The sequence below is a fragment of the Aquarana catesbeiana genome, linkage group LG08 (genome assembly GCF_042186555.1).
Source record: "Aquarana catesbeiana isolate 2022-GZ linkage group LG08, ASM4218655v1, whole genome shotgun sequence".
Classification (NCBI taxonomy): domain Eukaryota; kingdom Metazoa; phylum Chordata; class Amphibia; order Anura; family Ranidae; genus Aquarana; species Aquarana catesbeiana.
The window spans coordinates 21,571,779-21,587,061 of record NC_133331.1 but is presented as its reverse complement, the minus strand read 5'-3'; the positions used below and the strand labels follow the sequence as shown (position 1 = coordinate 21,587,061).

Sequence of the window (15,283 nt, the reverse complement as noted above, 5' to 3'; positions counted from 1 at the left end):
TTGAACTGTACTGTAATTGTGCTGTCCCCCCTCTACATTGTTAAGCGCTGCGTATAAATCCTGTATAATAATGATTCTAAAAATTAGTACACCATGTCAGTTTTATAGGTAATTTGTTCAAGTATATCATTTTTATCTGTAGGCACCATTTGTCTCAGTGTCTGATGTTCAGTCAACTGTGAACAGTGAACTGATGCTTGTTCAAATACACTATATTACCAAAAGTATTGGGTCGCCTGCAATACTGCACTCAGATTGGCGCCCTCTTGTGCTTCTCTTTTGTATTTCAGAGAGTGATTCCTGTCTCTTTGGTGGAGCTGCCTACTGACTGCAGAATCCCCTTTAATTAGCTCTAATGGACTATTATAGACTTTTTTAAAATTTAAACTCTTTTAACTATTTTTCTGTGTTTGTTGTTACGCTTCTTCTTACATGATATTGTGTGTTGGTTATGCTAGATAAACCCCTTATTGCGCCGTGTTACATACCTTTATGGTATGCCGCAAAAGTGGCACTTAGAGGGTTGAGACAAACCATTTAACACTGACAGGGGTGCTTACAATGGCCAATTCTTATTTAGTTATGTAAATCCTTTATTCCAAAAGCAAAAAACTGCTTGAAAGTGTAAGCTGGAGTTCAGCTTAAATTCCTTAACTACTTCCGGACCGCCCACTGCACATATACTGCGGCAGGGCCGCCCGGATGTGCGGAACAACGTGCCTGTACAATGTTCGCACTACCTGGTCTGGTGCGCTTCCGGCGACCCGCTGTGATTCGACTGCGAGGAACAACGTGCCTGTACGTTGTTCGCACTCCCTGGTCTGGGGTGCGTACGTGTGCTTCCAGCGACCCACTGTGATTCGACGCAGCGGAGGCCAATCAGCGTGGCTGGCAGCCGCGATGGGCGCTGGCCACCTGCCTCCATTCTCGGGAATGACAGAATGGCGGTCTGCCTATGTAAACAAGGCAGACCATTGTTCTGTCAGACAGGGAGAGAGAGAGTGATCTGTGATTCCTACTAATCAGGAACACAGATCTCTCTCTTTGTCCAGTGTCAGCATCCCCCACACAGTTAGCAAGCACTCCCAGGGAACACATTTAACACTTTTATTTTATTTTTTTTCAAATAATTTTCTTTTATTGAAAAGTTACACACGATCGGGATTTTGGTCGGAAAAAGATATCATGGCTTCTCTGACGGGATTCCGCTCAAGCTTGCCTTGCATACACACGGCCACACAAAAGTTTGCTGAACTTTCGACCGTCAAGAACGCAGTGACATACAACGCTACGACGAGCCGAGAAAATGAAGTTCAATGCTTCTGAGCATGCGCTGAATTGTTTCCGAGCATGCGTAGGAATTTTGCGCGTCGGAATTGCTACAGACGATCGCATTTTTGGATAGGGATTTTTTCCGACCGAAAAATTGAGAACATGGTCTCAATCTTTTGCTGGCTGGAATTCGGCCAGAAAAAGTCAGATGGAGCATACACACAGTTGCATTTTCTGACCAAAAGTTCTTATCGGTCTTTTGCTGGCCGAATTTCCGATCGTGTGTACGCGGCATAAGAAGCCTTTATAGATATCTTGTACAACAGTTATACAATGATGATTTGTACAGCCACAAAATACCGTTACATAGAAGATACAATCACTTCAACATAGGATCATTCGTGGTGAGGGGTCAAGGCCCAACCTGTAGATCTAAATGTATTAAAGTGCAGTTGAGAACTGTAACATGGAGAAAAGTCCAAGGTATGGTCGATTGTTTCTGAGGTTGGCTGGTACTGTGTTATAGGGGGAGGGCTTGTTGGGCATAGAGTACTATTGTGGTATAACTCCCTTAGAATGTGGGCATGGTCAGTGGATGGAAGGAGATAGCTATGTATTTGTCCTTTAACCCTTTTATTGCCCCTGATGTTAACCCCTTCCCTGCCAGTGTCATTAGTACAGTGACAGTGCATTTTTTTTAACACTGATCACTGTATTGGTGTCACTGGTCCCCAAAAAGTGTCACTTTGTGTACAATTTGCCCACCGCAATGTCGCGGTCTCGATAACAATCGCCGCCATTACTAGTAAAAAAAAAAAAAGTCCCTAAATCTATTCCTTTGTTTGTAGACGCTATAACTTTTGCACAAACCAATCAAATTACGCTAATTGTGATTTTTTTTTACCAAATATATGTAGCAGAATACAAATTGGCCTACACTAATGAAGAAATTAGATTTTTTACTGAATATGTTTTCTAGCAGAAAATATATATATTTTTTAAAATTGCTCTTTTTTTGTTTATAGCACAAAAAATAAAAACCGCAGAGGTGATCAAATACCACCAAAAGAAATCTCTATTTATGGGAAAAAAGGGACATCAGCCCCCCCCCCCCCACCAAAAAATGAAAAGTCAACAGCTACAAATACTGTGGCTGCCGATTTTTAATATATGGACACTTACCTGTCCAGGAATCCTGTGATGTCGGCACCCAAGATGATTTTCCGATCGGCTCTAGGGTGCAGCTGCCGCCATTCATGTTAAGCCTTTCATCTTCACAGCCTGTTCCCTACTGCGCATGCACGAAGCGTGCTTTCTAACTGGCCCAGCGGCGTTGGAAAGAGGAGGGGGACCAAACTTCTGGGGGACCTCTCTGCAGCCAAATCTCCCGGAAGTAGGGTCCGGTACCTGTCAAAAACCGGTACCCTTTCCCCCCTCCCACCAAAAGGTGCCAAATGTGGCACCGGAGGGGGGGAGGAAGCAAGCAAACCAAGCTTCCACTTTTGAGTGGAAGTCTGCTTTAAGCTGGGTACACATAAGTAGAATTTCATTTGAATGTTTGTACAGAAGTCAGAACATTTTTTTTCTTGCCATCATTGAGTTAACTAATTTAGATTGAAAGCCTTTAAAATTTGGTCCAGACCTGCTATTTGAATGGAATCCCAGACATACTAAAAATGTTTTTTTACAATATTTTTATGAACATGTGAATGGCTTGTGGTCAGGAAGTTCCACAACTCCACTCTACTTCCAGGATGTGCAATTCTGTAGAGGAGGAAGTTACATCACAGTGACGTCACTTCCTTCTTATAAGGTAAGATAGGATCGACTCCTGGCTCTTCACCTGATAGGAAGCCCACCACTGAACTTTATTCCTTCACTCTACTTCTAGAGTTCTAGAATATACACTACCAACAGTTTTAGTGCAATATGATTAATACATTAATTACTGGTAATCTCAACAGGTAACAGTGAGAAGAAACTCTGGCGTCTTTTCTGGAAAGGGGTCATTATAACCCTCCTTATGGGATCCAAAATCATCATCAGCTGTGTCATTGCAGCGCTGGGTAAGTTATATAGTATGGTGGACACAATCCATAAGAAGGGAAAGTCTCTGGACCTGTTTTATCAAACTGTCTAATGAAATGGTTTGCTGATGAGACACAAAGACCCTTGGAAATGATTCTTCTCTCTGATTTGCACTGTGATAAATGATGATCCTTCTAATATGTAAGAGTTTCATTCCACCCATTATGTCTCCTCTCTTTGTGTCTTCCAGTTTATAAAGGTCAGTCTTTGCAAAAAGAGATTGTCCAGCTAAGGAAGAACCTCAGCCAGTCATCTGCAGGTAAGTTTGATTTTTATTAGATACAGTTTACAGATCTCCCATTTACTCCATATGGAGGATTATTTTCCAGAATCAACTTGACCCAATTGGATCTAAAATTATGAAGAACCCCGTGAGATGTACAATGCTATTCACGTGGCTGTATTTATATAATTGACCATATGTACTATAAAAATATCTATAATATTAATGTAATATTAGGATAAGGTATCAAAAGTACCTTTATTATTCAAATAGAATGTACAGTATAGCAGTTTGTACATATGCTTTGGTCTTTATTATGGGAAGGAAAATATTAAATATTGCTAATTGATGTAGTCTTTTATGCAGCTAACAGGTAAAGCTTTAGGCTCCTTTTCACATATTTTCCCCTTTCTCCTTACCACATGCAATAAAAAGTAAGTTGTGTACAGAGCTCAATAGCGTAACCTAAAATTTGCACACACAAATGAATGAATCAGAGCAGTGACTCTCTCTTCTCATACGGCATGATTTAAAGTGGCTGTACACCTTGTACAACCACTTTTACCTACAGGTAAGCCTATATTAAGGCTTACCTGTAGGTGCTGGAAATATCTCCTAAACCTCCACGGTTTAGGAGATATTTACAAGAAAGTCGTGCGTGAAGTCTACGGCAAATGTGCCAACGTCTACGGCGCATGCGTACTTTAAAAAGGGTAGATTGTGCTTTTTTTAAAGGGGTCATGCCGTGACTGGTGGCTCCTGTGCTTGGGAGAGAGGACATGCGACTCCGGACAGTCACAGAGCCGGAGTTCGCGTCCCCAGAAGGAAGAGGGGTGAAGCTGGACGCTCGCTGCTAGTGGGGACAGCGGTGACATCGCAGGCTTCGGTTTCAGGTAAGTGACACATAATGGGCCACTATGCGATGCCACCACCATGTTTCACCGTGGGGATGGTGTGTTTAGTGTGATGTGCAGTGTCAGTTTTCCGCCACACATAGCGTTTTGTTTTTTTAGGTCAAAAAGTTAAATTTTGGTCTAATCTGACGAGCGCACCGTATTCTACATGTTTGCTGTGTCCTCCACATGACTTCTCGCAAACTGCAAACAGAATTTCTTATGGCTTTCTTTCAACAATGGCTTTCTTCTTGTCACTCTTTAATAAAGGCCAGATTTGTGGAGAGCACGACTAATAGTTGTCCTGTGGACAGATTCTCCCACCTGAGCTGTGGATCTCTGCAGCTCCTCCAGAGTTACCATGGACCTCTTGGCTCTTCTCTGATTAATGCTCTCCTTGCCTGAACTGTCAGTTTAGGTGGATGGCCATGTCTTGGTAGGTTTGCAGTTGTGCTATAATCTTTACATTTTCGGATGATGGATTGAACAGTGCTCCGTGAGATGTTCAAAGCTTGGGATATTTTTTTTTTTATAACCTAACCCTACTTTAAACTTCTTCACAACTTTATCCCTGACCTGTCTGGTGTGTTCCTTGGCCTTCATGATGCTGTTTGTTCACTAAGGTTCTCTAACAAACCTCTGTAGGCTTCACAGAACAGCTGTATTTAAATTGGGATTAAATTACACACAGGTGGACTCTATTTACCATTTAGGTGACTTCTGAAGGAAATTGGTTCCACTAGATTTTAGTTATGGTTATCAGAGTAAAGGGGGCTGAACACAAATACATGCCACACTTTTCAGATATTTGTAAAAAAAAAAAAAAATTTTCCTTTGACTTCACAATTATATGCCACTTTGTGTTGGTCTATCACACACATTCCCAATAAAATACATTTACGTTTTTTGGTTGTAACATGACAAAATGTGGAAAATTTCAAGGGGTATGAATACTTTTTCAAGGCACTGTATGTGTAAATAGTGCCAAAATCCGTGTTTATATTAGCTATCTGTAACCCCCTCTCAAGGCAGAATTGTGAGGCCATCAGTCTCATATAGAGTGGTATCAGTCTAACACAGGGAGAAAAGAAGGGAGAGCAGAGGGATGACCTCATCCATGAGCTTCGTCTCCTTCACTGTCCAATCACATGCTAGAGAGGTCCCTGTATAGCCCTAGCTACACTGGAAAAAAAGTGAGGTCAGAGACTTGACTGTGATGTCAGGGGTGTTTGGGTTACAAGACATAAATGACAAATATATTTTGAAAAAGCAAAATTACTATTCAAAGGCATGTGTTTTTATTGTTCCAATCCTTTTCCGTTTATAGATCAGCTTCTTGATTGGGAGATCAGGATGATGGAAATAAGGAAGCTGCTCTGTGGAGACACCAGCGAGGAACTTGCCGGTACATCCTGTTGGATGCTGTCCATGTGATCTTATTGAGTGGAGAATAACTGTTAAACATATGCATTCGTTTTCGTCCAAATGCATTTTCGTCCGAATTTCAGGTATTTTCGTTATCGTTTTAACAAACGATAACGAAAGTGCAGAATCCGAAAAATGAAAGATCCGACATAAACAAATGCTTTATTTTCCTTTTCGTTGCTACAACAGTTCGATATAGATAGGAGATTCGACATGATGATGACAATAACAATCTGTGTCCATCAAACCTGTGGTCGAATGTGCCTATCATTAACTCTATTAGTCCAAGATTATTCTACATAGAGAGAAAAGATTCGACGTAGGGGAGAAAAGATAAATAAAAATAATGATGATGATGAATGTTATTGGCTGATTGTAACCAAAGAGGAGGAGCAGTAAAATAGCTAGAACTAAGTACACACTCTGTGGAAAGTTCTAAGAAGATTCGACGGAGCAGGTAAACTATACGGCGTCGTACAGTTTAGCTGCTCCGTCGAATCTTCTTTGAACATTCGACAGACACCATAAGCCTTCAATGACAGATTCAACCTTAATTTGGATTTTCAGACGAATGCAATTTTTTTTTTTTGAATAAAAAAATATCTTTTATTGAGCATTATAGACGTAGTAACAAACGGGTGAGAAAAAGCTTAGAAAAAATGATAGAGAATATTTTCCTTTAACAACGAGAAAGTAAGTGCAATTTTGACGTCCAGCTGGAGGAGAGAAATCGGCCGATACGATTCGGGGAGATGGGGGTCTTTACCGGGTTTGGGTATCAGGACGATGAGTGCCTCACTCATGGAAGCTGGGAGTGTGTCTATGTCGAATATATGGGATACAACTTACATAATTTAGGGACGAGGATTTCTCAGAATTGGTTATAGAATTCTAGGGGGAGTCCGTCAGAGCCAGGCGCCTTGGACGCGGGAAGTTGAGCCAGGGCCTCTGCTATACAGTCCGTAGTGATAGAGGCATCTAATTGAGCAATTTGTGATGGGGTGAGCGTGGGGAAGTCAATGCCCTGCAGAAAAGCCAATAGCTCCTCTTGGGAGTACCTAGCCTTGGAGGAGTACAGGTTGGAGTAAAAGGACCTGAACTCCTCAGCCACCAGATCCGGGTCTGTTATCCTGGTCCCAGAGGCTGATTGGAGGGAGACTATTACTGGAGGGTTATGTTCTAGGTGTGCCATGTATGCGAGAAGCTTGCCAGCTCGCTCACCATGCTCAAAAATACGTTGCTTATTGAAGAAAATGCCTTGTTTGGCTTTCTCAAAGTGTAGCTGCTCAGTCAGTCTGGATTGCGCGCGCACAAGGGTAGCATTGGCGGCTGTTGGGTCATTTTGAAAGGTTTGCTCAAGCGTGTTTAGATAGTCCTCTGACTGGTGGAGCAGTACTTTGGAGGTGGCCTTATGTCTATTAATGTGTGTGGAGCGTATCATGCGAGCATGTAGTTTAAATGTGTCCCAGACGTTCCCAACCGAAGCGGAGCCTTCGTTGGTGCGGAAAAAGTGCTCCCATTCGGATTGGATAATATCTAGGTTGGATAAGATGGATAGCCAGAATGGGTTAAGCCTCCATATATGTTCTGATGGGGGGGAGGGGAAGCGTAGGGTGATCCAGTATGGAGAATGGTCGAAGAACACTCTGGTGTCAAAGCCCGCGTCGAGGAGATGTGGCAGGAGGGGGGGGGGGGGGGGTAAGGTGAATAAGGTCAATTCGAGACATGGCGAGGTGGGAGGGGGTGAAGCAGGAATAACGTGGAATCAACGGTTATTTGTGTTGCCATGTGTCGGTGAGGGCAAATTCCGTGAGGAACCTCCCAAATCTGGTGATGCCAGGGGGAGGAGTAGTGAGTGCAACGGGAGACAGTCTGTCTAGGCTCGAATCTATAACCATGTTAAAGTCTCCTGCCCATATGGCAGTCACAGAAGGGTGTTGGGCCATGAAGGCTATCCCATGCTGCAGCAGGGTAAATTGAAATGGGCGAGGTATGTAGAAGGCTAGGAGAAGTATCTCCATACCATATACAGTTGCGTGTAAAAATAAGGTGCGGCCCTGAGGATCCGACTGCAATGAATGGAGCTGGAACTGGGTCGATTTGGCTATGAGGATCGCAACCCCTCGGGAATTGGTAGTATGAGGGGCTTGATACAACCAGCCCACCCATGGTTTTTTAAGGCTCATTTGTTTTTGACCCGCTAGGTGGGTTTCTACCAGGATTGATATATCTGCCTTGTGAGACTTAAGGTGCGATAGGATTGCCACCCGCTTGGCTTTGTCGCCAAGTCCCCAGACATTCCAGGTTACAATCCTAAGGGAGGCCATGAGGTGAGAGGGAAAATGGAGGTGAGCAGTCGGATTGGGCGCCATCTTCATCTCCAGGCTCCCGTTCTTCGTTGCGGTATTTGCCGAGTTTAGCAATGGCACTTGCTTTTTTCGGTGGGGACATGTTGCAGCTGGGTCAGGCAGGCAGTCTGTGGTGTTCTAGCGGCTGTAAATGGGGAAAATAGCCCCCAGGATCAGGTATTAGGATATCGCTCGAGCGGAGCTCTCACTCTGCACGTCCTATTCCATGCGGCTCCAGACCACGCCCCCGACTAATGCAATTTTTAACGAAAAACGAAATAAATAAAAAGGAATTTCAGGAGTAACTAAATAAATTTATTTTTCGGACAAAAACAAAATTCCGAAACGAAATATTTTAGTGTGCACGTCTAATAACTGTAATGGCGCACAAATGCAAACCTTGGATCTACACAAGGAAGACATTGGCCTTTAACCACTAAGCCACCGCCCACCGTCATATGACGGCTGGACGAGGCTTCTGTTATTCTGGGAGGACGTCATATGACGTCCTCGCCTTCCCGAGCCACTAGGGGGCGCGCGCGCGCCGCCGGCGGCGTCACTCGGGACCCGGTGCGCGTGCCCGGCGGCCGCGATGTCCGCCGGGCACCCGCGATTGCCGGGTAACACAGCAGGAGCGTGGATCTGTGCATGTAAACACAGATCCACGTCCTGTCAGAGAGGAGAGGAGACCGATGGCGTGTCCCTTGTACATAGGGACAGCGATCGGTCACCTCCCCCAGTCAGTCCCCTCCCCCTACAGTTAGAATCACCTCCTTAGGTAATACATTAACCCCTCGAGCGCCCCCTAGTGTTAACCCCTTCCCTGCCAGTCACATTTACACAGTAATCAATGCAATTTTATAGCATTGATCGCTGTATAAATGTGAATGGTCCCAAAAATGTGTCAAAAGTGTCCGATGTGTCCGCCGCAATATCGCAGTCACAATAAAAATTGCAGATCGCCGCCATTACTAGTAAAAAATAAATAAATAATAAAAATGCTATAAATCTATCCCGTATTTTGTAGACGCTATAACTTTTGCGCAAACCAATCAATATACGCTTATCGCAATTTTTTTTTACCAAAAATATGTAGAAGAATACGTATCGGCCTAAACTGAGGAAAAAATTTAAAAAAAAAAAAAAAAAAATTGGATATTTATTATAGCAAAAAGTAAAAAATATTGTGTTTTTTCAAAATTGTCCCTCTTCTTTTGTTTATAGCGCAAGAAATAAAAACCGCAGAGGTGATCAAATACCACCAAAAGAAAGCTCTATTTGTGGGAAAAAAATGATAAAAATTTAATTAAGGTGCAGTGTAACACGACCGCGCAATTGTCATTCAAAGTGCGACAGCGCTGAAAACTGAAAAATGGCTTGGGCAGGAAGGGGGTGTACGTGCCCTGTATTGAGGTGGTTAAAGACCAAGTAAAGGGGGGGCAGCTCTCAATGGCTTGGTATTTTACATCATAGGGTTGGCCGCCATGGCCATTAAGGTATTTTTGGAGCCTTATTGTCCCTCTCGTTAAACAGGTACATGTAAAAAAAAAAAAAAAAAACATTAGAATCCCAAATGTTAGGCCCAGCTTGCACTGGAATAAGGTACTTAGAGCGTTTAAAAAATGAATTATGGCAATTAACACTTTATAGAGGTACACCTACACCATCTGCACCATCTGCACCATCTGCACCATCTGTACCTGTACAAAAAACATAAAATGTTAAAATTAGACTGACAGCAGTAAATCAGTTCTTTGCGTAATTTTAACATTTTATGTTTTTGTACAAGAAAATATTTAAAAAATTGGTGGATATCTAATAAAATAAAAAAGATTTTACATATGATTTTTTGTGCAGATTTACCTCTAATATAATGGATGGAGGCACATCTGCCTATGTACCAGACCTAAATCGAGACTGTCACTTTAAAAAACACCTCCCTAGCATGGCTAGCCGCGGCCATTTTTTGTAAGGGCAGATGATTTGTGTAGCATTTACTTTCTGGAATCCATGTGCCCTTAGCTCAGGTATGCAGGCAGGAGGGCATACTTAGCTAAGAAAGCCCCTACTCCCCTCCTGAAGACTCCTGGGATGTATGACATCATTTTTGCCTAGGCCAGAATCAGGAAGTGACTGAGGAACAGCGATCGATCTCCTCCTCCAGGCAGCCCCCTCCTACCGCCCACAGTTAGAAACACTCCCTAGGTAACAAATGTAACCCCTTGATCCCCTAGTGTTAACCCCTTCCCTGCCTGTGACATTTATACCGTAATCAGTGGCTATTTGGGCTCTGATCGCTGTATGAATGTCCCAGTTGTCCCAAAAAAGTGTCAAAAGTGTCCAATCTGTCCACCGCAATGTTGCAGTCCTGCAAAAAAAAAAAAAAAAAATATTAAAAATGTCATAAATCTATCCCCTATTTTGTAGATGCTTTAACTTTTGCGCAAACCAATCAATATACACTTATTGCGATTTTTTTTTACTAAAAATATGTAGAAGAATACATATCAGCCTAAACTGACTAAAATTTGGGGATATGTATCATAGCAAAAAAGTAAAAAATATTGTTTTTTTTTTTCAAAATTGTCGGTCTTTTTTTGTTTATAGCGCAAACAATAAAAACTGCAGAGGTGATCAAATACCACCAAAAGAAAGCTCTATTTGTGGGGGAAAAAGGACATCAATTTTATTTGGTTGCAGCGTCGCACATCCACTCAATTGTCAGTTAAAGCGACGCAGTGCTGTATCGCAAAAAAATGGCCTGGTCATTAAGGTGGCAAATCCTTCCAGTCCTCAAGTGGTTAACCATTTGCCGACCGCCGCACGCTGATGTACGTCCCTTTTTTGGGGACGGATATCGTTCTTATTGCAGCAGCTAGCTGCCATAACCCCGGTATCCCTGTTTTTGGGCGGCGGTCGGCTACAGGATAAAAGTGGTCTCTGCGGCGGATTCGCCGCAAAATCGCTTTTATCGGTGGTAGGAGAGGGCCCCCCCTCCCGCCGCGATCCGGTGCCCTCCGCCACTTACCGGAGCCGTCAGTAGCGGCGGAGGGGATCGCATCTGTTGCCTAGCTGTGCATGGAGACGAGTGAGGGGAAGATGGCGCCCACTCGTCTCCATGACACTGCAGGGTGGAAGCGACGTCAAAACGTCCCTTCCACCCATACGTCTTAAAGGCACATTTTTTTTCAATGTCATTTTTTTAAATTACTTTTTTTTTTTTTATTGCATTTTAGTGTAAATATGAGATCTGAAGTCTTTTTGACCCCAGATCTCATATTTAAGAGGACCTGTCATGCTTGTTTCTATTACAAGGGATGTTTACAGTACATTCCTTGTAATAGGAATAAAAGTGACACAATTTTTTTTTTAAAACAGTGTAAAAATAAATAAAATCATGTAAAATAAATAAGAAAAATTAATTTTTTTTTTTTTTTTAAACGCCCTGTCCCGACGAGCTTGCGTGCAGAAGCGAACGCATATTTGAGTAGCGCCCGCATATGAAAACGGTGGTCATCCCACATATTTGAGGTTCGATCGTTAGAGCGAGAGCAATAATTCTAGCCCTAGACCTCCTCTGTAACGCAAAACATGCAACCTGTAGAATTTTTTAAACGTCGCCTATGGAGATTTTTGAGGGTAAAAGTTTGATGCCATTCCACGAGCGGGTGCAATTTTGAAGCGTGACATGTTGGGTATCAATTTACTCAGCGTAACATTATCTTCTTTCACAATATAAAAAAAAATTGGGCTAACTTTACTGTTGACTTATTTTTTTATTCAAAAAAGTGAATTTTTTCCAAATAAAAGCGCGCTTGTAAGACCGCTGCGCAAATACAGTGTGAAAAAAAAGTATTGCAATGACCGCCATTTTATTCTCTAGGGTGTTAGAAAAAAAACCAATAATGTTTGGGGGTTCTAAGTAATTTTCTAGCAAAAAAAAAACTGTTTTAAACATGTAAACACCTAAATTCCAAAATGAGGCTGGTCCTTAAGTGGTGCAATATGGCCTGGTCCCCACCCCACCTTCCCACCTTAGGCTGTGATTGGACAGTGGTCCCTCATTGAAATATTTTGGGTATGTGTGGTATGCCCAATCAATAATATCAAAAATGTAAACGTTGATTTGGTCCATAAGAGGTGTACAAATGTGAGCACTGACGTGGTTACAATACAGTTTCAACTAGATAAATACACTGATGAGCCAAAACACTATGACCACTGAAAGGTGAACTGAATAAAATCAGTTATCTCATTACAATGGCATCTGAAAGTGGGTGGGATATATTAGGCAGGAAGTGAACATCTTGTCCCTGAAGTTGATGTGTTAAAAGCAGAAAAAAAATTTGCAAATGTAAGGATTTGAGCAACTTTGACGAGGGCCAAATTGTAATGGCAAGACAACTGGGTCAGAGCAACTCCAAAACTGCAGCTCCTGTGGAATGTCTGGTCTGCAGTGGTCAGGACCAACCAACAGTGTTAATTTCGTCGACTAAAACATTTCAGTCGACTAAATGAATACTATTTTAGTCGACTAAAATACAACTAAAACTAAAACAATTGAGATGACTAAAATACGACTAAAACTAAAATGCCATTTTAGTCAAAAGACTAATGCCCCGTACACACGGTCAGACTTTAAAATGAAGTAAAATGTGTGATCGGAGCTTGTTGTCGCAAATTACGATCGTGTGTAGACTCCATTGGATGGTTTCCATCGGAATTTCCATCGCACAAAATTTGAGATCTGGTTCTCAAATTTTCCAACAACAAAATCCGTTTGCGCAAATTTCAATCGTGTGTACACAATTCCGACGCACAAAGTGCCACGCATGCTCGGAATCAAGCAGTTAAGCCACACTGACTATTGAATGTCACCGCGTTCTTGACGTTCAGAATTTCCGACAACATTTGTGCGACCGTGTGTATGCAAGACAAGTTTGAGCCAACATCCATCGGAAAAAATCCATGGATTTTGTTGTTGGAATGTCCGATCAATGTCCGATCGTGTGTACGCGGCATAAGACTACACACGACCGGACTTTCCGGCAGAAAAGGTCAGACGGAATCATTCCATCAGACATTCCGATCGTGTGTGGGCTTCATCTGACTTTCTCTTTCGAAAATTCTGACGGACCTAGAAATAGAACACGTTTCAAATCTTTCTGACGGAATCAGTTCCTATCGGGAAAACCGCTCGTCTGTATGCTATTCCGACGGACCAAAAACGACGCAAGGGCAGCTATTGGCTACTGGCTATTGAACTTCCTTTTTCTAGTCCCGTCGTACGTCATCGCGTTCTAAACGATCGGACTTTGGTGTGATCGTATGTAGGCAAGTCCATTTCAGCGGAACTCCGTTGGAAAGACCGTCAGAGTCTATTCTGACGGAAAGTTCGGTCGTGTGTACGCGGCATAAAACTAGATTGAAATTTGACTTCAAAATTAACACTGGTTAGTAGTGCATGTTCATACCTCAATACCATAAATAATAACATTCGATTTTTCACTCCAGCAATATATAATGAGTTTGGACTTTGTAGAGAAATGTTAACTAATGCATTACAATTTAACTAAACCCATTTGATTTTAGAGGACTAAAATGAACTGGAGATTTAGTTGACTAAATACGACTAAAACTAAAGCAATTGCAGAAGACTAAAATGGGACTAAAACTAAAATGCCATTTTAGTCCTAAGACCAAAACTAAATCTAAATTTGCTGCCAAAATAAATGCTGCCAAACAAAATTGGTCCAAGGAAGGAAAACCGATGACAAGATAATGGGCAGTCAAGGCTCATTGATACATGTGGGGAGCGAAGGCTGACCTGTGTAGTACAATCCAATAGAAGAGCTACTGTAGCTCAAATTGCTGAAAAAGTTAATATTGGTTCTGATAGGAAGGTGTCAGAACACACAGAGCATAGCAGTTTGCTGTGTATGGGGCTGTGTAACCGCAGACTGGTTAGGGTCTCCATGCTGACCCGTGCCAAAATCTCCTACAATGAGGATGTGAGCATCAGAACTGGACTACGGGGAATTGAAGAAGGTGGCCTGGTCCGATGAATCACATTTGTTTTCTTTTACATTCAGTAGATGGCCAGGTACGTGCGTGTGACTTTCCTGGGGAAGAGATGGCACCAGGATGCAGTATGTGAAAAAGGCAAGCCGGCGGAGGCAGTGTGATGCCTTGTCCAGTGGAGTCCAGACCTCAATGGGTCAGACCTGTTTTGGTGGCCAAAGAGGGACCTACTAAATATTAGGTGGTTGGTCATAATGTTATAGCTGATCAGTGTATGTAAGCTCCCATTGCTTGGCTAAGAAAGTTGAGCTTTGAATGACAAGGTTTTTTGCATTTTCATTTATGCTGATTTTAAGATTTTTAAAGCAATGAAAACATTTTCTTATAGGCTGTGTGGTGTGTCCCGATGGCTGGTTGCAGCACAGAGAGAACTGTTATAACATTTCATCTAGCAAAGTTTTCAGAACATGGAATGAGAGCCGGGAAGTGTGTGAAGAGATGGGAGCCGATCTACTGGTCATAGAGGACCCGGAACAGCAGGTATTATTTAACATGGCAATAGATGTAAGATCGATAGACAGGGGATTTTGACTTGATTGAATCTATGGCCCAAGTAAATGGGCCTTTAAAGGCAAAGTAAAGGAGTAGGGGCTTTTCAAGGCACTACCAAAACAATATATGTAAATGTAAAAAAGTATAAAGTTTATTCAATAGATGAAAATCACAGAATAAAAGAAAGGATGCATTATATATTACAAGCATAAGGCCAAACGGCGTGATACATATTCCTAAACCCAACGACGTTTCAGAGATGAACTGTAGTCTCCTTCATCAGGGGTTTTCACAGGAAGTATAATGTATCGTAATAGCCAAAGAGGTACATGTATGCATCCAAAAAAAAAATCAAGTTAAAATAAGGAAAGTTGGGGCATGCGGTCTCCCACCGATCTTATCCACCAATAGGCACCAAAACAAATTCGGCAAAAAGTGATGGAGGGGGAAGAAAATATCCC

General features: G+C 42.3%; 1 protein-coding gene across 2 annotated transcripts in view; it reads left to right on the top strand.

Moving 5' to 3' along the window:
* Window positions 1-15,283, top strand: part of LOC141105631 (killer cell lectin-like receptor subfamily B member 1B allele B) — a 78,573-nt gene that overhangs the window by 47,733 nt on the left and 15,557 nt on the right. For both annotated transcript variants that reach the window (XM_073595594.1, XM_073595593.1), the window contains exons 2-6: window positions 3,026-3,085; window positions 3,237-3,338; window positions 3,551-3,619; window positions 5,804-5,881; window positions 14,659-14,810. In XM_073595594.1, coding sequence (XP_073451695.1) covers window positions 3,296-3,338; window positions 3,551-3,619; window positions 5,804-5,881; window positions 14,659-14,810 — 342 coding nt within the window. In that variant the 5' untranslated portion in view covers window positions 3,026-3,085; window positions 3,237-3,295. The remainder of the gene's footprint in view (window positions 1-3,025; window positions 3,086-3,236; window positions 3,339-3,550; window positions 3,620-5,803; window positions 5,882-14,658; window positions 14,811-15,283) is intronic.